Below are 23,340 nucleotides of genomic sequence, written 5' to 3'. Positions count from 1 at the left end.
GATTTCAAACAGGTTTGATAATCTTGCGACATGCGTTTGTCGATCGAGAGCAGGTCATGAGGTATTAATCGGTTCTCGTTACACTATGTTTACTACACACAATACGACACATGATTAAACCGATTAAAATAGATGCACAAGTCAAAAATCGGCTCAAAAAGGGCCTAAAATCGCACAGTGTCCTCCCGGCTTAAGTGTCTTTTTGGTGACGGAACAATGTTATAACAGAAGAAAGCAAAAAAAAAAAGGCAGGACGCCAAAAAAGAGTCAGGTTTGTGGAGATGCAAGCCCTCTCACTGTAAGGACGGTTGTTTTTCTGTGTCTTTCTGTGGAATAAACACAACCAACATAAAATAAAAAGTTAAACAATGTGGCTTTAAACACATTAAACACAGGAATCTCACAGTGAAACATGATACTTTTACACATGTTTCTGTTCTGTTTTGCATCTTTTGAAGTGTTTCTAACTCTGGACAACATCCGTGTTCATTTGGAGCAGTGGGTAAACCGTGCCCACGAGCCCAGAGCTTCCTACATCTGTGGACTTTTCAAAGGTCTAATTACAGCTCTGCTCTGACAGTGTACCACAAGAGTCAAACTGAGCCTGCATCATGAGTCACAGAAAAGGCCTGAAAAGACTAGCATGCAAATGGTTACATGGGGAACAACAGCGCGGCATTATTTGCCTGCTCGTGTTTCATAAAGCTCTGTTTTGAAAAGCGTCTCTTTCAGTTGTTATTGCCGCTGTGTGCTTTGAAATTCTAGAAGCGCTCGTCACAGGTGGGTGGTACTCGCATACATTTACTCACTTATTTCTACTTGAGTCACGTTTTGAAGTGACTCAATTAGGCTATGTTCACTAGGGCTGTGCAAAAATATCAAAATATCGATGTATTTATTTATTTATTTATTTATTTATTTCATAATGCATAAAAAGACATCAACAGTTTCACAACATCAAACACACAAGAAATGAAAGAAAAGGAGCAGAAAGAAGAGAAATCTTATGTTCTCTGCCCCCCTTTTCTTTCCAAGATAATACATTAACACCGATGGTCACTAAACATTCCATATCAGTTCAGGGACAATTACTGATCAATTGCAAACAGTAAATCTTCATTATTATACACAACTCAGTTTTCTTTTTCATACAGACACACTGCATTCAATTTTATATGTTTTTTAAATGTCATCATTATACTTGATTCTTTTTATATCTTTGTCAAGACTCTTCCATAAGTGAACTCCTTTCACAGCGACGCTTCACTCCATAACCTTGGTTCTGAATCTGGATTTTTTAAACATGTAGGTTCCTTTTAAATTGTAGTGGCTTGTTCTTATCTCAAACACTCTTTGAATATTTACAGGTGATACATTGCACTTTGCTTTATACATGACTTTGAGGATACTTAAGTCAACAATATCCTGCATAACCAACACTTTAAGTTGAACAAATATCGGGTTGGATGGTTCTCTACAATGACTGTTGGTGATAATTCTCAAGGCCCTTTTTTGTCAAATAAATAAAGGTTGTAGGAGTTTTACATGTTGAACCCCAAATTTCCACACAGTCCATCAGATCTGGTACAATTATAGAGTGATATAAAGTTAATAATGCTGTACTGTACTATTTAGTGAGAAGTTTACTTTATGCAGAACAGCAATGGCTTTGGATAGTTTGCCTTTTGTGTCATTTATATGAGACAAACTCCAGTTTAGACCTTCATCAATCATAACTCCTAAAAATGTGGTTTCATTTACTCTTTGAATCTGTATCCATCTATTTCTAATGTTATGTTGTCTTTTTTCTTTTTATCATTAAATAAAATAAAACATTCAGAATCAATCAATTTAAATCAAACCGCATATATATATATCGTATTGTTTAATGTGCTGATACATTATCAATATTGTGGGCTGCTGTATCGATATATCGTCAAGAGTATTTTAGGTATATTTTCACTAAATGAGTTTGTGTAAGAGCTACAGTTGTGTTGACGTTTTCACTGTTTTGAGTAGAATGGATGTTTTTCACATTCACTTTTCACAAACTTAGTGGACTTTTAGTATTAGAGCCATCATTTAGCCTTTTTTACACTGTACCGTATTGAATCAATGTGAAATATATTGTATCGAATCATATTGAATGGAAAGCTCACTGTATAGAAAAGTGTATCGTATCGTGGCCTATGTATCGAGATATGTATCGTATCGGCAAATTCTTAACAATACCCAGTCCTAACTTTCAGACTGCAGCCTGAAATGACCCAAATCAGATTTTTTGGTCCCTATGTTCCTGTATCTGATCTTTTAATGACAGTCTGAACCACACAGATCTGATTTTTTCAAATGTGACCCAGGACACTTGGATATGTGCTCCTAAAACCGATACATATCTGATCTTTTGACTTCAGTCTGAACGGCCAAGGCACTCTCATCCGACCGACATGTTATCAACAAGACACAAATGTACACAAACGTTCTTCTCATCATACGAAAATTGTTAATGAACTCCGTGTCAGTGAAGTGAAGCACATCTCCACTCACCACTCTTGGCTCCGTCTCAACATCCACACGTTCCTTTCGACAGACGTTGCTGCTGCTGCCCCACAAAACACCACGACCAAAAACCTCGTCCTTCTCCTTCTCAATCTCCTCCTTAAAACAAGTAAGTTGTTCATGTTCTGGCTCCGGTACGAGAGGAACTTTAAAATCTCCAGGTGCTCAATGCTGCGTCCATGTTTGGACAACTTCTGTAAACACAGAGACGCTCACTGCGGTTGACGTCGTCGTGTCTCCAGTGTCACATGTGGGACACTTTTGGGCTGTTTAATGTTCACACTGGAGTCACATACAAGTCACATTTAATTGGAAATGTGAACGACCTTGCAAAAACATCAAATTTCACAAAAAAAATCTAAATTGAGCATTAAGCCCTGCAGTCTGAACATAGCCTACTTCACTGCAAGTCTAAAGTGAAACACTTTATGTGACAATGAAATGATTTGAACATTTGTGTTTCTTGCAGTGCTCCTTCAGATATGATTTAGTTTGCCTCATTTTTGTGACTTATTTCATGTTTTGTCCTTCACATTACATCAGATGTTACGTCCCGACAGTTCCTCTTTATTCTCATTGTGTAACTTTTCTGGTGGAGGGTCCCTCAAACGCTTTTCTCCATGGAGATGTGATTGCTTTGTCTAGAATGTTTCACAGTACGGCATTAAACCTTTCTATCATCATGGACACCAGACCAGGTTACAGGTCAGAGCAGGTTTTCTCTGTATTTTCGAGCTGTAAAACCACCTGTAATTGAATAAATGTAAAGTGGAGCTGTTTAACTCCTCCAGCCCGATTTAAGATGGGAACATGCTTTACATAACCACTCATGACTTTCCAACCATAAAAGATAGAAAATGACTTTTTTTTCTTGAAAAGCTGACAGTCGCGGCTTTCCGAGCATATTTCCAAGGAAAACGAGTGTCCAACAGAAACTTTGTTTTTTGCCAAACACATGTGCTCGAAGTGCAGATATTTCTCAGATAAATGCCAAATTACGTTTCTTGGTCTTTTGCTATTTTTATTTGAAAGGTTTATTTCAGTCCAAATGTACAAATCCAAAAGTAAATGCAGAGAGTGATGTGGCTCTGTGTCCTGGACCTGACACCAGCTGTTTCCATGACCAGTCAAGTCAGGGGCCCATTGCACTTTTTTAGTTTTTTGTTTTGAGGTAATAAGGATTTTTTTAGTTTACTTACACACTTGATATTTTACACTTTTGTAGCTAACACCCATTTTTATGTCCAAAAAGTTGCTGATATATGTTTGCTGTGTGTTTTGTAAGAAAGAGTTTTTTTTTTTTTTCATCTACAACTACAGCAGCAGATTGTGAAATAACAGGTTGTACTGGAAAAAGGATGTATAGGACTTCAATAATGGGTAAAAGAGGGAGATTTAATAACAAAATTAAGAAAAAATAAATAAATCCACCGAGGACAAATGTACTAAAATTGCCCTGTGGAACCTCCCAGACCAGGAGTGTCCAACTTTTTCCATCAAGAGCCACAGATCTAAACACAGATGAAGCAGAGGTCTGATTGAGGGCTGTAGACTGCTGTTCAATACAGAGAATAACTGAAATATTTGCAGGTTTAACATGTTACAATGATTCATCAGTCTTTATTCATGCAAGATCCTTAAAACCAAACACTAAATATTAAATATTTGCTTTATCAAGGTAGATTTTCAAAAAACTTGCAGTAAAAAAATATTTTTAATTGATGCAAGGTCATTTGGGCCAATTCACCTGGAAGTCTGAGGGCCAAGAAAAATAACACATCCATAGAAACAAGACCAAAAAGTGACACAGTCCACCTTAAAGTTTGTCTTACTTGAGTGGGAAGTTCCCTGTCGTACCTGAGTCATTTCTTGGACTACGACTTTGTACTTCTATTGTCAGTGTTGGGGAGTAATAGATTACATGTACCAGAGTTACGTAATCAGAGTACAAATTATGAGTAACTGTATTCAGTTACAGTTACTGTTTAAGTGAATGGTAAATGGATTACAGTTACTTTGTTGAAATAAATGGATTACACTGTGGTATTTTTCAGTTTTCACATTTTGGGCTATATCCCTTTTTTTTTTTTTTTTATCTCGGTAATTCCACTCATTGCCGGACACTAAATCAGACTAAATCTTAAACCAGGTCTAAACCAGGACTAAAACCAGGACTAAAACCAGGACTAAACCAGGTCTAAAACCAGGTCTAAAACCAAGTCTAAAACCAGGACTAAAACCAGGACTAAAACCAGGACTAAAACCAAGTCTAAAACCAGGACTAAAACCAGGACTAAAACCAGGACTAAAACCAGGTCTAAAACCAGGACTAAACCAGGTCTAAAACAGGATTTAGCAGGACTAAACCATGCTCCTCTTCTATCAATAATATGTTTAATTTGTTTAAGTAAAGTCTGGACTTTTTATTTTCTTTTATCAGACAAAACATCTTATGTGAAGATTTCCTGGTCTTTGTTTCTCTACAGTAAATCAAGTAATCCAAAGTATTCAGATTACGTTACTCATATTAAGTAATTTAATGGATTCCATTCCAAACTACATTTTGGGGTATGTGATCTGTAACCTTCCCAACACTGCTATTTGAGCAATATTACTGTGAAGTAACGTTACTCTTGTACTTCCTTGTGCCACACAGAAAAATCAACATGTGGACTCGTGTCTTTGTGAAGCCGTTCTCCGGTTAGACTTTTCTCTTTTGTTTAGTCGTTTTGTCAGCGGGGGCTGGCAACATCGCTGTTCCACTTGGCGATGATCAAACTATAGGATTGAAACTTTTTACGCGCGGCACAAAGGAGACACGACGTCGGCACACGCTGCGGATTCAAAGCCGTAACAATGCGCGTCTGCCTCGGGTCAAACCTCGGACCCAAATCACTCCATTGTTGCGCCACGCTTTGAGCCGGAGCCGCTCGGGGTGTCGCTCCCTGCGTGCGCCTTCTGCCCCCCGCTCCCGGCGCGTTCTGGAGAGGAGGAGGAGGAGGAGGAGGTGTTTTTTTTTTTTTGTAAAGGGAGAAGGGGAGAGAGGGAGGGGGGGTGCTGGAGAGACCCCTTCCCCCTCGGATCTCTCTCTCTCTCTCTCTCTCTCCCTCTCTCTCCGCGCGCGACAAAGAGCTGGAGAAAGCAGCGCCTTTTCTTCCTCCAGACGCACTCTCGCTCAGCGCACGAGCAGGCGGCAGCGTACGCGGAGAGGAGCAACCGTCTGCCGCTCAAGACTGGACCTTTTAGTTAGATTATTTATTTATTTCATATTTATTTGGTAGTGAGTGCTTTTTGTTTGTTTGTTGCTGGGTTTGAAAGGAGACGCGGAGTGGAGTAACGTGACGATGCCAGACTTGTGAGAAGATCGGACCGTCTGGGAGCCGCGAAGAGAAGAGAAGAAGATGGGCGCAACACCGAAGCAACCCAGAGGAGATATGTTTTTGTGCAAACTGCTGCTCCTCGCGGCGGTTGTGTGCGGAGTGGCGCACGGGAAGACTTTGAAATATAAAGTTTACGAGGAGCAGAGGGTGGGCACCGTGATCGCGCGCTTAAAGGAGGATGTTGCTGGGGTCTTGGCTAAACTGCCCGGTTCGCTGAGCTTTCGTTTCCGTGCCATGCAAAGAGGGAGCACGCAGTTTCTGTCGGTGAGAGAGGAGGACGGGGAGATCAGCATCGGTGCCAAAATCGACCGCGAAAAGCTGTGCGAGAAAAACCTCAACTGCACCATCGAGTTCGACGTGGTGACGCTGCCCACGGAGTACCTGCAGCTGTTCCACGTGGAGGTGGAGGTGCTGGACATTAACGACAACTCCCCGCACTTCTCCCGCGCCATCGTGCCCATCGAGATCTCCGAGAGCGCGTCGGTGGGCACGCGCGTGCCGCTGGACGGCGCCGTGGACGCGGACGTGGGGGACAACGCGCTGCACACCTACTCCCTGGCGCCCAACAACTTCTTCAAGATCGAGGTGCGGACGCGGACGGACGGCGCCAAGTACGCGGAGCTGGTGGTGATGAGGGAGCTGGACCGGGAGTCGCAGCCCGGGTACCAGCTGCTCCTCACGGCCTCGGACAACGGCGTGCCCCCCAAGTCCGGATCGACTCTGCTCAAAATCAGCATCTCCGACTCCAACGATAACAGTCCCGCTTTCGAGGAGCAGGCTTACGTCGTGAACTTGCTGGAGAACTCCCCCCTCGGGACGCTAATCATTGACCTCAACGCTACGGACCCAGACGAGGGCACGAACGGGAAGATCGTCTACTCGTTCAGCAGTCACGTGTCCCCGAAGATCCTGGAGACGTTTAAAATCAACCCCGAGACAGGACACATCACTCTGATCAAAAAGGTGGACTATGAAACCGCTTCGTCCTATGAGCTGGACGTGCAGGCGCAGGACATGGGACCCAACTCCATCCCGGGGTTGTGCAAAATTGTGGTGAAAGTCGCGGACGTGAACGACAACAAACCGGAGATCAACATAAACCTGATGACCCCGGGGAAGGAGGAGGTGGCGTACATCTCGGAGGGCGCTCCCGTGGACACGTTCATCGCGCTGGTCCGGGTGGATGACAGTGACGCGGGGCTGAACGGGGAAGTGGTGTGCAGGCTCCACGGGCACGGACACTTCAGGCTCCAGAAGACCTACGAGAAGAACTATATGATCCTCACCAACGTGTCTTTGGACCGAGAGAAGAGGTCCGAGTACAGCCTGACGGTGATCGCGGAGGACAGGGGCTCCCCCAGTCTGTCCACCATCAAACACTTCACTGTGCAGGTGCTGGACGAGAACGATAACCCCCCGCACTTTGAGAAGAACAGATACGAGGTGTTCAAGTCAGAGAACAACTCTCCAGGAGCCTACCTCATGACTGTGGTGGCCTCAGACCCAGACTTAGGGACAAACGGACAGGTGACCTACAGTGTTATCGATGTGCTCATCCAGGGAAGTCCCATCTCCACCTACGTCACCATTGACCCCTCCAATGGAGCCATCTACGCTCTGAGGAGCTTTGACCATGAGGACGTGAGCCGTATCGCCTTCACCGTGCAGGCCAAGGACGGAGGGAACCCCCCTCTGTCCACCAACACCACCGTGCTCCTCACTGTTCTGGACGAGAACGATAACGCCCCGGTCATCCTGTCCCCTGCCCTCAGGAACCACACGGCCGAGCTGGCAGTGTGGAGATACGCCTCGCCGGGTCAGCTCGTCACCGCCATGAAGGTGAGCGACCGGGACGCGGGCGCCAACGGAGAGCTCAGCTGCTCCATCGTGTCCGGCAACGAGGAGGGGCTGTTCGTCATGGACCCCCGTCGCTGTGAGCTCCGCACCAACGCCAGCCTGGAGCAGGTCACCCGGGACGTGGTGGAGATCCGGGTGGAGGTCCAGGACAGGGGCACGGCCAGGCTCACCACAGGGGCGCTGCTTAGGCTGGGGCTGCAGGAGACCATGGCGGTGCTGTCCCCGCTCTACCCCACGGGCTCCGGGCAGACCTCTATGGACCTGTCCCTCATCATCATCATCTCTCTGGTGGCCGTGTGCGCTCTGCTGCTCGTGGTCATGATCATGTTCGCCACAGCCCGGTGCAGCCGCGAGAAGAAGGACCCCCGCCACAACTACAACTGCCGCATGGCTGAGAGCAGCTACCAGAACCACCCCAAGAAACCGGCCCGGCAGATCCACAAGACGGACATCACCCTGGTGCCCACGGTCAACGGCACCCTGCCCGTCAGAGCCCACCCACGCTCCCCCTCCGCCTCGCCCATACCCGACCGCGGCACCCTGGGGAGCCGCCAGAGCCATCACAGCCGACAGTCCCTCAACAGCCTGGTCACCATCTCCTCCAACCACGTGCCGGAGAACTTCGCTCTGGAGTTGGCCCACGCCACGCCCCCGGTGGAGGTAAGAAAACATTTAAGATGGATTATTCTGAGCTTGAACACTGCACGCAGAAGATCTGAACAGGAACAAAACACTGTGATGAGTCTCTAGATCATAACGTGTTGACAGTGACGTGTTTTGTTTACTACAACACAACATAGACTGGCAGCACGAGAACTCAGGCTGCATGTTCACAGTTGAAGGGAAGCCATTTTGAGAAATCCAAATTTGGTCAATTCCAAACTCACTTGTTTTGTTTTGCTTCCCAAAAATCCTCCAAACAGTCACATGCACTGATTTATAAAATACACAATTACACACAAGACGACCAGCTCCTACACACAACTACACACAACTACACACAAGACGACCAGCTCCTACACACAACTACACACAACTACACTACACACAACTACACACAACTACACACAACTACACACAAGACGACCAGCTCCTACACACAACTACACACAACTACACACAACTACACACAAAGACGACCAGCTCCTACACACAACTACACACAAGACGACCAGCTCCTACACACAACTACACACGAAACAACTCAACGACTAAACCAGGTTTCAACCAGGTCTAAACCAGGTCTAAACCAAGACTCAACCAGGATTCTACCAGGTCTAATCCAGGACTAAACCAGGTCTAAACCAGGTCTAAACCAGGTCTAAACCAGGACTAAACCAAGACTAAACCAGGTCTAAACCAGGACTAAATCAGGACTCTACCAGGTCTAAACCAGGTCTAAACCAGGTCTAAAGAAGGACTAAACCAGGACTAAACCAGGACTCAACCAGGACTCTACCAGGTCTAATCCAGGACTAAACCAGGTCTAAACCAGGTCTAAACCAGGTCTAAACCAGGACTAAACCAGGTCTAAACCAGGTCTAAACCAGGACTAAACCAGGTCTAAACCAGGACTAAACCAGGACTAAATCAGGACTCTACCAGGTCTAAACCAGGTCTAAACCAGGTCTAAAGAAGGACTAAACCAGGACTCTACCAGGTCTAAACCAGGTCTAAACCAGGACTAAATCAGGACTCTACCAGGTCTAAACCAGGTCTAAAGAAGGACTAAACCAGGACTAAACCAGGACTCTACCAGGTCTAAACCAGGTCTAAACCAGGTCTAAACCAGGACTAAACCAGGACTCAACCAGGACTCAACCAGGACTAAACCAGGTCTAAACCAAGACTCAACCAGGACTCTACCAGGTCTAAACCAGGACTAAACCAGGTCTAAACCAGGACTAAACCAGGTCTAAACCAGGACTAAATCAGGTCTAAAGAAGGACTAAACCAGGACTAAACCAGGACTCTACCAGGTCTAAACCAGGTCTAAACCAGGACCACCACAAGATTTAGTCACATGCACTGATTTAAAATACCAGGACTTAGGCCTGTCAGAGTAATTCCTACACTGACTCATCAAAAGCTCAAACATATATTTTGGGGTTTAATGTTTATCACTTGTACAGTTTATTTGTTTACTTGAATACATTTAAGTAGTTTCATTATCTTTTGCAATATTTCTCTGTGGCAAAATGTGTTATTGTGGCAGAAGTAGCAGCACCGATGAAGCAGAGTTGGCAGTATTGTAGTATTTGTAGTATTTGTGTGCATGTTTTTTGTGTGTTTTGAGTTGCCGTTTGCTGTGTCATGCTCACACCACCCTCCCCCCATTGTCGTGTGCAGTGTGCAGTGTGCAGTGTGCCGTGTGCTCCATTCATCCCCTCCTCATTTTCTCCCTTTATTTTTTGTCCCTGTGTTTGTGTGTCTGTTTCTGGACTGTAGCAAGTCTCACAGCTTCTGTCCATGCTCCATCAGGGCCAGTACCAGCCCCGGCCGAGTTTCCGCGGCAACAAGTACACGCGCAGCTACAGGTAAGAACGCACACGAGACGACCGGCAACTACACACAACTACACAAAACTACACACAACTACTACACACGACTACACACGACTACACACGACTACACAACTACACACGACTACACACGACTACACACAACTACACAAAACTACACACGACTACACACAACTACACGCGACTACACACAACTACACACGACTACACACAACTACACAAAACTACACACAACTACACACAACTACACACGACTACACACGACTACACACGACTACACAAAACTACACACGACTACACAAAACTACACACAACTACACACAACTACACACGACTACACACAACTACACACAACTACACACGACTACACACGACTACACAAAACTACACACGACTACACACGACTACACACAACTACACACGACTACACACGACTACACACGACTACACACGACTACACACGACTACACACACGACTACAACACAACTACACACGACTACACACGACTACACAAAACTACACACGACTACACAAAACTACACACGACTACACACAACTACACACTACACACGACTACACAAAACTACACACACGACTACACAAAACTACACACACGACTACACACGACTACACACGACTACACACAAAACTACACACGACTACACACGACTACACACAACTACACACAACTACACACGACTACACAAAACTACACACAACTACACAAAACTACACACGACTACACACGACTACACACACAACTACACACAAAACTACACAAAACTACACACACGACTACACACACGACTACACACAACTACACAAAACTACACAAAACTACACACGACTACACACGACTACACACGACTACACACGACTACACACGACTACACAAAACTACACACGACTACACACGACTACACACGACTACACAAAACTACACACGAGACGATCAGCTCCTACACACAACTACACACAAAAGACCAGCGCCTACACACAACTACACAGAACTACGCACAACTACACACAACTACACACAAGACGATCAGCTCCTGCACACGACGACCAGCTCCTACACACAACTACACACAACTACACACAACTACACACAACTACACACGAGATGACCAGCTCCTACATAAATCGAACAGCTCCCACACAAAACTACACACAAGACTAAACCAGGACTAAACAAGATCTAAACCAGGACTAAACCAGGTCTAAACCAGGTCTAAATCAGAACTAAACCAGGACTAAACCAGTACTCAACCAGGACAAATCCAGGTCTAGACCAGGACTAAACCAGGACTAAACTAGGGCTAAATCAGGATTAAACCAGGACTAAACCAGAACAAAACCAGGACTAGACCAGGACTAAACCAGGACTAAACCAGGACTAGACCAGGACTAAACCAGGACTAAACCAGAACAAAACCAGGACTACCACAATATTTTACCAGTTCTAAACCACAAGACCAAATCAGTTCCAAATTAGGAGGATTACCACAAAACTAAATCCGTTCTAAATCAGGCCTATCACACGACTAAACCAGGTCAAACCAGGTCCAAACCAGGTCTAAACCAGGTCTAAAGTAGGTCAGAACCAGGTCTAAACCAGTCCTAGCCTCTAATAGCCCCAGTGACCTGCGGCCCACACTTTGAGAAGCAGGAGAGCAGAGTAAACAGTGAGAGTTGCACGCGCTCCTTCACACATTTGCATAATCGTATGTAAAACCCTCTGTGCTCCGTGTCTGCTGCTCTGCTCTGATAAGATGAACAGGGCCGCAGCTCCAGACTCCGGGCCCCGGGTACTAAACAGGCTGATGGGGCCCCGCTGCTAAACCAGGACTAACACAAGACGAGGATAAGACTAAACCAGGTCTAAACCAGGTCTAAACCACGACTAAAGCAGGACTAAACCAGGTCTAAACCAGGTCTAGGTCTAAACCAGGTCTAAACCAGGTCTAAACCACGACTAAAGCAGGACTAAACCAGGTAAACCAGGTCTAAACCAGGTCTAAACCACGACTAAAGCAGGACTAAACCAGGTCTAAACCAGGTCTAAACCACGACTAAAGCAGGACTAAACCATGACTAAAGCAGGACTAAACCAGGTCTAAACCAGGTCTAAACCACGACTAAAGCAGGACTAAACCAGGTCTAAACCAGGTCTAAACCAGGACTAAACCAGGACTAAACCAGGTCTAAACCAGGTCTAAACAAGGACTAAACCAGGTCTAAACCAGGACTAAACCTGGACTAAAACAGGACTCAACCACAACTAAAGCAGGACTAAACCAGGTCTATACCAGGTCTAACCAGGTCTAAACCAGGTCTAAACCAGGTCTAAACCAGGACTAAACCATGTCTAAACCAGGACTAAAGCAGGACTAAAGCAGGTCTAAACCAGGTCTAAACCAGGACTAAAGCAGGACTAAAGCAGGTCTAAACCAGGTCTAAACCAGGACTACTACGAGACTAAACCAGGTCTATGCCAGGACTAAACCAGGTCTAAACCAGGTCTAAACCAGGACTAAACCATGTCTAAACCAGGACTAAAGCAGGACTAAAGCAGGTCTAAACCAGGTCTAAACCAGGACTAAAGCAGGACTAAAGCAGGTCTAAACCAGGACTACTACGAGACTAAACCAGGTCTATGCCAGGACTAAACCAGGTCTGAACCAGGTCTAAACCAGGTCTAAATCAGGACTAAAGCAGGACTAAACCAGGACTAAAGCAGGACTAAAGCAGGTCTAAACCAGGTCTAAACCAGGTCTAAACCAGGACTACTAAACCAGGACTAAAAGCAGGTCTAAACCAGGTCTAAACCAGGACTAAAGCAGGACTAAAGCAGTCTAAAGCAGGTCTAAACCAGGACTACTACGAGACTAAACCAGGTCTATGCCAGGACAAAACCAGGTCTGAACCAGGTCTAAACCAGACTAAACCAGGTCTAAACCAGGACTAAAGCAGGACTAAAGCAGGTCTAAACCAGGTCTAAACCAGGACTAAAGCAGGACTAAAGGTCTAAACCAGGACTACTACGAGACTAAACCAGGTCTATGCCAGGACTAAACCAGGTCTGAACCAGGTCTAAACCAGGTCTAAATCAGGACTAAAGCAGGACTAAACCAGGACAAAACCAGGACTAAAGCAGGACTAAAGGAGGACTAAACCAGGGTAAACTCTCATGTTGCCTGATGAAAAATGCACATAACAGTCTTCGTGAGGGGCCCCTTGCTGCACAGGGCCCTGGGTAAACCTCACCCCCCCACCAGCCCGCCCCCCGTGAAGCCCCGTGTGTGTGCTAACGTGTGTGTGCTAACGTGTGTGTGTGTGTGTGTGTGTGTGTGTGTGTGTGCAGGTACGCCCTGAACGAGATGGACAAGTTCAGCCTGAAGGACAGCGGGCGCGGGGACAGCGAGGCCGGGGACAGTGACTACGAGCCGGGCCGAGAGTCGCCCATGGAGAGGCTGCTCGGGGAGGGCTTCACCGAGGCCTACGGGCACGACGGACCCCACAGGCCACATGCAGGTACGGACCCCCCCGCCCCCCCCGCCCCCGCCGCTCCACAGAGCTCACCTGGTACATGGTCTGGTGGCGCCACCTGCTTGTCTCTCAGGAGATAACTTTAATACCATAAGTACATGGACACAAGCAGGTGGTCTACACTACACAATACCAGTACTACTACTACTACTACTACTACTACTACTACTACTACACTACTACTACTACTACTACTACTACTACTACTACACTACTACTACTACTACTACTACTACTACTACTACTACTACTACTACTACTACTACTACTACTACTACTACTACTACTACTACTACTACTACTACTACTACTACTACTACTACTACTACTACTACTACTACTACTACTACTACTACTACTACTACTACTACTACTACTACTACTACTACTACTACTACTACTACTACTACTACTACTACTACTACTACTACTACTACTACTACTACTACTACTACTACTACTACTACTACTACTACTACTACTACTACACTACTACTACTACTACTACTACTACACTACTACTACACTACTACTACTACTACACTACTACTACTACTACTACTACTACTACTACTACTACTACTACTACTACTACTACTACTACTACTACTACTACTACTACACTACTACTACTACTACTACTACTACTACTACTACTACTATACTACACTACACACTACTACTACTACTACTACTACTACTACTGATACCCTACACAATACTACTACTAATACATTACAGTCACATAACAGTCTTCATGAAGGGCCCCTACTACTACTACTACTACTACTACTACTACTACTAAACTAAATCTATGTCTCCTAATTAGCAAGTAAAAGTAAAAAAAAGACCCATATTATTCTTATTCTTATGTTATAATGTTGATTCTTCATCACAAACATAGTTAGAGTTGTGTTTTGTTTCACTCACACTCAGTTCCACTTTGGGATGTCGTGTGGTAAGTAAGTAAGCCTTTATTTATCGAGCACCTTTCACAGATTAAAAAAAAAAAAAAAAAATAAAATCACAAACAGCTTTACAGTACAATGAACAACATAAACAAGAACTGAGGAATTACACAGTCAGCTAGAAGCTTGTCTAAAGCCTGTTTACATGAAAATGCTTGCAGGTAAAAACGACAACATATTTTATCAGAAGTGCTTTTCATGATGGCGTTTTTGGGGCTTAAAAAAGCAAAAATCTGAAAACAGCTTCCAAATTGGAAAAGTTGAATACGCTCCGCCGTAGTGTTTCCATCTACACTGCCCAAGACGTAAAACTCTGCTCAGATCTGCTCACGTCGCGTACGGTTACACCCTTATCATCAGAAGGCCCCCTAGTCAGAAAGCCCACTAGTCAGAAGGCCTGTAGTCAGAAGGCCCTGTAGTCAGAAGGTCCACTAGTCAGAAAATCATTCCCTCTTCTATTGGTTTGTCAGCAACATTTCTCTTGAACAATTGAATGTATATTTGATGAAAGCGACAGGGAATAATCCCTGGATATCAGGGAAGAATTAGTAAACTTTTGGATGTTTACCAATAAAAATGGCTGCAACATTAACATTTTTAGAGATACTGACAGGAAAACACATAATCATGCATAACAGCATTAGCTAAGGCCAGTGTTACTTAATTTGTTGGTTTACAAACCCACCAATGCTACATTAAAAGAAAAAGATTTAAAATAAAGGTTGTAGAGCTCAAATTACTGAACATTTTGCAAGTTGTTGCCTGAAAATCAGACAATTATTAACCCTGTTACACTTAAGACACCCATTTCCACCCAAATCATTATTTCCTCATTTTTGCTGTATTTTAAGAGTTTAATATATTTATGACTTTTAATATTTACTTTTTAAAATATTTAAAACTTGAAAAACGATTTCATTTGTAACATTTTGTAACACGACCTGAACATGGATTTTCTGACTAGAGGCTCTTCTGATGATAAGGCTGACCCCATCTCGTACACGTTTACGTCACATATATCACCTCCTCGAGTCACCACAGAGCCTCCTGGCACGCACCCAGTCGAACTCCACACACTTTTGCGTCACCGTATGCACGCAGATTTCCTTCCGAAAACGCTCGTCTAAAAGTGGAATAAAAAGTTAAGTCATCATATAAACGTAGACTAAAAAGCCGTGTCTTGAGCTGCTTTTTAAAAGAGTATACGAAAGGCTTGGGGTAGGGCATTCCATAATCTGGGGGCCACAGCCTGAAAGCGTACGTCCCCCTGAGTTTTAAACCGGGTCTACTGGAGCCCTGTCCATTTAAAGCTCGGTAAGTTAAAGCCAAGATTCTAAAATCAACACGGAACTTACAAGGAAGCCAGTGCACTGAAGATGAAATTGGCGTGACGTGTGTTCACCTGTAGCTCCTGTTAAAAACGTTTCAGCCGCGTTTTGTAAGTGTAGAAGAACTAAAACAAGTAAAAAGAGAATTACAAAAATCTAAACAAGATGAAATAAAAGAGTAAACAATCATTTCAGGATCAGCATTTCATTAAAATGGTTTCAGTTTAGTGATGTTCCGTAGCTGATAAAAACACTTTTTAACCGTTTAGGTGCAGTGACCATCCAAAGACACTGATTTGTCCAACAGCACTCCAAGATTTCTGATGTTGGATTTGACTGAGTGGCTCAGTTGGTAATACAGGAAACTCCTTGTGTCGTTCGTTCATTCGTTTTTCAAAATAAAACCAAAAATAAGAAAATGAAAAAAAAAAACAGTTTTCTTCATTATTTGTCTCCAAAACCAAAATGAAAAAAACAGATAATGATTCGTTTTTTCAGTTTTTGATTTTGTGTTTAAATGAAAAAAGGAGCAAACGGATAACAGCCGTTTCCCGTTTACATGACTTCTGTGACTGCGATGTTGGACTTTTTCACTGCATACGGACTGAACCAGGACTGATCCAGGCCCAGGACCAGACCAGGACCAGACCGGGACCAGACCAAGACCAGGCCGGGACTAGAGTGGACCCCGAGCTTTGAGCGCTGGCCCTGCCGTGGGCTCTGAGCCTCCGTTCTGGTCCCGGTCTAGTCCCGGTCTCAGTCTCAGTCTGGTCCCCGTCTGGTCTCGGTCTCTCGGTCTGGTCCTGATCTGGTCCTGGACCTGGATCAGTCCTGGTTCAGTCCGTATGTGGTGCAGAAGTCCGACATCACAGTCACGGAAGTCACGGGAAAACGGGAAAACATTTTTTCCATTTTTCATTTAAACACAAATTCGAAAACTGAAAAAAAAAAAAAAATAAAATCATTATCCGTTTTTTCATTTTGGTTTTGGAGACAAATAATGAAGAAAACTGTTGTTTTTTTCATTTTCTTATTTTTGGTTTTATACTGAAAAAACAAATCAACGAATGACACACAGATTCAGGAAGTGCTCCACACACTTTCACTAACATCATTTGGATCATTTCAACCCTGGAGTTGCCCATTTCTACTAAACTGAAGGTAAAAGGAGCCGTTCATTTCAAAACGACAACTTGATGGAACAGAACGGTTTGAGGTTTGGAAATGTAGACAGACGAATAATAAAGATTTAATCAAACACGTGAATGAAACAAAACACAACTGCAGAGCGTTATTGTGCGTAATCGTACCATGATGTCACCAAACTACTGCCCACCTCCTCCTCCTCCTCCTCGCCTGCTCAAATAGAGACGCAGAAACATGGCTGACACATTCACAGTGTACCCTGAGCCTCTCCCTGGTGTAGTGAGGGCCCGCGCTTTGTCTCCGGGCAGACTGATGTGTGTGTGTGTGTGTGTGTGTGTGCGTGTGTGGAGTCTGGCTGCTTCATATTCTGATCAGGGATTGGCTGTGAAACCCTCCACAGCTCCAGACCGTGCAGGTGTCCAGCTGAAGAGTCTGTGGCATCTCTCGTCACCGCGGCGCGCTCCAATTACAGCCCCGGTGTTGGCGTCGGCGCAGGGCTCGTTAGGCACTTTGCGCTCTCTACCTTTTTAGCTGTCACTCCGCAAACTCCGCTCTGATGAAAAGGAGCCGCTTAATTGCCATGTGCCGAGCGGTTGCCGGGGCGACGGGACTCCAGATTGCGCGGTTGATTAAAGCCTGGAGAGCGTAATTACATCTGGTGCTCACCTTTCTGCCGCTGCCTCTGCCTCCCACCAGCGCTTAGCCACAGCCCGTCATTACGCGCCAGATCAGGGACGGGGGGAGCGGGGGGAGGGGCCGGCGACGCGTCACCTGTCTCCGTCCAAGGTGGCGCTCAAACCCGCAGACCATTTGTTTAAAGGGCTCACATTACACTAGTGTCTGAGACAGTTTGATAATAACACATCTGGAGTTGCAGAAAACACCACTTTGTGATGTCATGTGGTAATACAGAAAGTGCTCCATTGTGTTTTTAAACTCCATACACCTTCACTAGAATCATTTGGAGCATTTCAATCCTGGAATTGCTGATCTTGAATAAAATGTAAAAGGTAGATTTTGACTTGAGAACTACCACTGCATGACATCACAAGGTGGAACAGAGCATTTTCTATGGAGTAAGAAAGCTTTCAGAAATATTTGTGTGCATAGGAGAGAAATCTGTGCATATTTGTCTGTAGTTGAGCATAAAATAAATATTCGTAAACTCTCCAATGAGTCCAGTCGTACATAAAAAGTATAGTGTGTATTTTATCCATCAGAATACAATTGAAAAGTTGCGACATCGAGAATTACAATCACAAAATGAAAATTGGTTTAGTCCTGATTTAGTCCTGGTTTAGTCCTGGTTTAGTCTTGGTTCAGTCCTGGTTCAGTCCTGGTTTAGTCCTGGTTTAGTCTTGGTTTAGTGTTGGTTTAGTCCTGGTTTAGTCCTGGTTTAGTCTTGGTTTAATTCTGGTTTAGTCCTGGTTTAGTGTTGGTTTAATCCTGGTTTAGTCTTGGTTTAGTCCTGGTTCAGTCTTGGTTTAGTCCTGGTTCAGTCCTGATTTAGTCCTCGTTTAGTCCTGGTTTAGTCCTGGTTTAGTGTTGGTTTAGTCCTAGTTCAGTCTTGGTTTTGTCCTGGTTTAGTCCCGGTTTAGTCCTGGTTTAGTCCTGATTTAGTCCTCGTTTAGTCCTGGTTTAGTCCGAAAGCATCGCAAAAGTCCGACATCTCTATCGATATTTCTTGTGCTCAGTAAATAATGTCTGTGAAGTATTGAGGTTATTCATATTTGTACTGAAGAAAGTGTAATCTTAACTTTTCAGTTCGTACTCTGGTGGATAAAATACACACAACGAATTTTATGTACGACTGGACTCATTCAAGAGTTTACAAATATTTATTTTTTGCTCAACTACAGCTGGATTTCCCCAATATGCATGAATTTCTCTCCTGTGCACACGCATATTTCTGAAAGCTTTCTTACTCCATCATTTTGGGCTTTAGAGATGTAAAGAGACTAAAGAGATAATTGGTCATGCAGAAACGTGTCTACAGAGGCAAGCAGGTAGTGGACCCCCGACCAGAAAAGTGCTTAGTGGCCCTTTAAGATCTAGTTTAGTTTTGGGGTTTAGTCTCACTTTTTGATGCGCAGTGGAACCAGGGCAGTTTAACTCTGATCTGATGAGCCAGATAAGGCCCGTGTTCAGAGCGCGTCCCAGTTCTGCGCACAGAGAAGGAGGAACCTGCCGGGGCCCCGCAGAGCCCCGCAGAGCCCCACAGAGCAGCCTCCCTCTGAGCAGATAAGACAGCACATCAAACCAGGGTCGCTTCACTCCTGTGGCTCTGGACCGGCGCGCTTTGATGATGTCACAGTCCTGTCAGATTTGATTCAAACTTCACAAATGTTCCACGGGGGATTGTGGTGCGACGGAGCCGAGGCAGCGGCAGGAGCGCGTCACAAACAGAGCTGACACGGCCCGTACACCACAAATCCTCCGACTTAAATCTTTTATTTTGGTGCTTTTATCCGTGTGCCCCCGCGCTGCCTTCATCTGCTCTCACATGTATTATAAATGCTCCTTTCATGATAATGAGCTCCTAATGAAGTCCCAGCACAGGCCAAGTGCAGCCGCTCTAATGAACGCTTTAAGATGGCATATTTGATTTGACTAATTTATTCTTCTGAGACTTTCTATTTGAAGATTTAATATTGAAAAGAGCAACTTGAAAGAGAAAGAAATGTGAGCTTTTAGAGCAGCAGCTTGTGCTTCATTATTTCTCACTGTGTGTGTGTGTGTGTGTGTCTCCACAGGCATGAGGCTGTGCACAGAGGAGTGCAGGGTCCTGGGACACTCGGACCAGTGCTGGATGCCCCCCCTGGCCTCCCCCGCCTCCTCCTCCTCTGACTACAGGAGTAACTTGTACATCCCCGGAGAGGAGGCTCGCCAGCCCACAGACCTGCCCCAGGACTCGGCCCCTGTGCCCTGCACCGACAGCGGACCCCGAAACCAAAGCTTCTCCACCTTCGGTAAAGATGTGAGTGGGGAGGAGGGCGAGGAGGGAGGCGAGGGCAACGCGGTGGCTCTTCGGGACGAGGACGTGTGCGGTACTTCCTCTCTGCTCTCGGAGATGAGCAGTGTGTTCCAGAGACTGCTGCCCCAGGGCCTGGACGCCTACGTCCAGGTGAACGAGGCCCAGCGGGGCACCAGTCTGAGCGGGGTGGGGGTGCCTCTGACCGGGTCCCTGGACCGCAGGAGGGGGCACCTCCCGGGCAAAGCCAGTCCCTCCGTGCACCAGCAGGGGGTGGCGGCCTGGGCCGCCAACACACACTTCCAGAACCCCAGTATGGGCCACACCCAGCCCGGGGCCTACCACACCCTCAAACCCAGCACCAAGCTGGGCTCCCAGCCCAAACACTGCCCCCCGAACAACGCCGGCTCCAAGGCCCACAGCACGCCCCTGCTCACGGCTCTGAGCCCCGCTCTGCAGCCCGCCCCCACCCCCTCTGTGGTGCCCATCCCCGTGCCCCTGCCCGGACCCCCCGCCAAGTGGCTGCCGGCCATGGAGGAGATCCCCGAGAACTACGAGGAGGACGACTTTGACTCAGTGCTGGGCCACCTGCAGGGCAAACGCAGCGACAGCAGACACGAGCTGGTGGACGCCAGCGAGCTGGTGGCCGAGATCAACAAACTCTTACAGGACGTGCGCCAGAGCTAGCCCCACCCAGGAGCCACTGGCCCCGCCCCCAGCAGAACTAGCCCCGCCCATATCCACACTTCTAAATGCTCCTCTACGTTAGTGAGAGGATGAGACTGAGTACAGATGTCGAGCGTGTCCGCCTCATGGGTTTTCAATTAAAACTTTAAAGAATAAAGGTTAATATGTTTATGAAATGATATTTAGTGCTGTGTCAGAGCTGATGCTGCATTCAGGTGCCCCCGTACTCCCCAGCGTTCTTATTGTGTTAGATAATCATTTATTATTTGATGTATAATCTTTATTTGCAGACGTGATTGTTTTGAATGTTATTTATAAGTTATTTATAATTCTTTTGTTCATATCTATTTTATTAAATAGCATAGACAATGACTCTGAATGTGTTTTTAAACTTAACCAAACCACTTAGAGACATGTCCTCCCCTTTAGTATGACCCCAGTCAGTCCTGGTGCCCCCTGCTGGACACACTGTGACTGTTCTACTTTGAGGAGGGCACATGAATGCAGCAGACTCTTTTAAAGCACTGTGAGTAACACTAACAGCACAGACTCCATGTTGGAATGAAGATGTTTGAAGTAAATCCATGAGAGAGGGCGGGGCCTCGCGGAGAAAGACTCAAATGTGACCTGCAATTGTCGATAAAGTTGCATTTCTGATGTAATGTGTTTTGTGAATGCTACTATCCAAAAACTGTTTGTAATTGTTGTTTTGTACACAATGTACACTCTGTGACTGTATTTATCTTTGTATTTTAAAAATACATTTGTAAACGTATATTTATAAAAGTGTATATAGAGTCTATTTTTCTATGGAGCATGTGGCTCAGGTGGATGAACTTTGAGAGCAGACGACATTGGCTGTGCTGTTTTGTATTGTCATTCTTTTGTATCTGTCTATGATATCCTGCAGTAATCTGAGTATACACATGTGTCTGTGGTACAGTGTGCGCCGCACACCGAGCACTAATAAAACATCACAACGTCATCAAGCCTTTCAGTCTATTTCACTGCACTGAGGAGGGCGCGGGGACCGAGAGCGAGTCATGTCATGTACTGTGTAATAGTACTTTTACTCGAGTAATATCATGTACAGTGTCACAGTACTATTACCCGAGTAATATCATGTACAGTGTAATAGTACTCTTACTCGAGTAGTATCATGTACAGTGTAATAGTACTCTTACTCGAGTAGTATCATGTACAGTGTAATAGTACTCTTACTCCAGTAGTATCATGTACAGTGTAATAGTACTCTTACTCCAGTAGTATCATGTAGTACAGTGTAATAGTACTCTTACTCCAGTAGTATCATGTACAGTGTAATAGTACTCTTACTCGAGTAGTATCATGTACAGTGTAATAGTACTCTTACTCCAGTAGTATCATGTACAGTGTAATAGTACTCTTACTCAGTAGTATCATGTACAGTGTAAATAGTACTCTTACTCCAGTAGTATCATGTACAGTGTAATAGTACTCTTACTCCAGTAGTATCATGTACAGTGTAATAGTACTCTTACTCCAGTAGTATCATGTACAGTGTAATAGTACTCTTACTCCAGTAGTATCATGTACAGTGTAATAGTACTCTTACTCCAGTAGTATCATGTACAGTGTAATAGTACTCTTACTGAGTAGTATCATGTACAGTGTAATAGTACTCTTACCTGAGTAGTATCATGTACAGTGTAACAGTACTCTTACTCCAGTAGTATCATGTACAGTGTAATAGTACTCTTACTCCAGTAGTATCATGTACAGTGTAATAGTACTCTTACTCGAGTAGTATCATGTACAGTGTAATAGTACTCTTACTCTGAGTAGTATCATGTACAGTGTAATAGTACTCTTACCTGAGTAGTATCATGTACAGTGTAATAGTACTCTTACTGAGTAGTATCATGTACAGTGTAATAGTACTCTTACTCGAGTAGTATCATGTACAGTGTAATAGTACTCTTACCTGAGTAGTATCATGTACAGTGTAATAGTACTCTTACTCTGAGTAGTATCATGTACAGTGTAATAGTACTCTTACTGAGTAGTATCATGTACAGTGTAATAGTACTCTTACTCGAGTAGTATCATGTACAGTGTAATAGTACTCTTACCCAAGTAGTATCATGTACAGTGTCACAGTACTATTACCTGAGTAATATCATGTACAGTGTAATAGTACTCTTACTCGAGTAGTATCATGTACAGTGTAATAGTACTCTTACCTGAGTAGTATCATGTACAGTGTAATAGTACTCTTACTCCAGTAGTATCATGTACAGTGTAATAGTACTCTTACTCGAGTAGTATCATGTACAGTGTAATAGTACTCTTACTCCAGTAGTATCATGTACAGTGTAATAGTACTCTTACTC

General features: G+C 44.7%; 1 protein-coding gene across 2 annotated transcripts; it reads left to right on the top strand.

Moving 5' to 3' along the window:
• The first annotated feature begins 5,752 nt into the window (after window positions 1–5,752).
• Window positions 5,753–21,943, top strand: pcdh18b (protocadherin 18b). 2 transcript variants are annotated; one of them, XM_055159652.1, is made up of 4 exons: window positions 5,753–8,456; window positions 10,278–10,333; window positions 13,684–13,853; window positions 20,064–21,943. In XM_055159652.1, the coding sequence occupies exons 1-4, from the start codon at window positions 5,961–5,963 to the stop codon at window positions 20,966–20,968; spliced, it is 3,627 nt and encodes a 1,208-aa protein (XP_055015627.1). In that variant the 5' UTR covers window positions 5,753–5,960; the 3' UTR covers window positions 20,969–21,943. The 2 variants fall into 2 exon arrangements, with proteins under 2 accessions (XP_055015627.1, XP_055015626.1); XM_055159651.1 differs by having other exon boundaries at window positions 10,245–10,333.
• Window positions 21,944–23,340: the final 1,397 nt, after the last annotated feature.

This window comes from Boleophthalmus pectinirostris, unplaced genomic scaffold, assembly GCF_026225935.1.
Source record: "Boleophthalmus pectinirostris isolate CB_2022bp ecotype Guang Dong unplaced genomic scaffold, ASM2622593v1 HiC_scaffold_23, whole genome shotgun sequence".
Classification (NCBI taxonomy): Eukaryota; Metazoa; Chordata; class Actinopteri; order Gobiiformes; family Gobiidae; genus Boleophthalmus; species Boleophthalmus pectinirostris.
Note: the sequence above shows the minus strand (reverse complement) of the source record. Positions and strands in the feature narration are given on the sequence as shown.

Coding starts and splice junctions, on each gene's coding strand:
- pcdh18b (XM_055159651.1), top strand. CDS start 5,961: ATGGGCGCAACACCGAAGCAACCCAGAGGAGATATGTTTTTGTGCAAA. Junction 10,334..13,683: donor AAGTACACGCGCAGCTACAG/GTAAGAACGCAC, acceptor GTGTGTGTGCAG/GTACGCCCTGAACGAGATGG. Junction 13,854..20,063: donor ACCCCACAGGCCACATGCAG/GTACGGACCCCC, acceptor GTGTCTCCACAG/GCATGAGGCTGTGCACAGAG.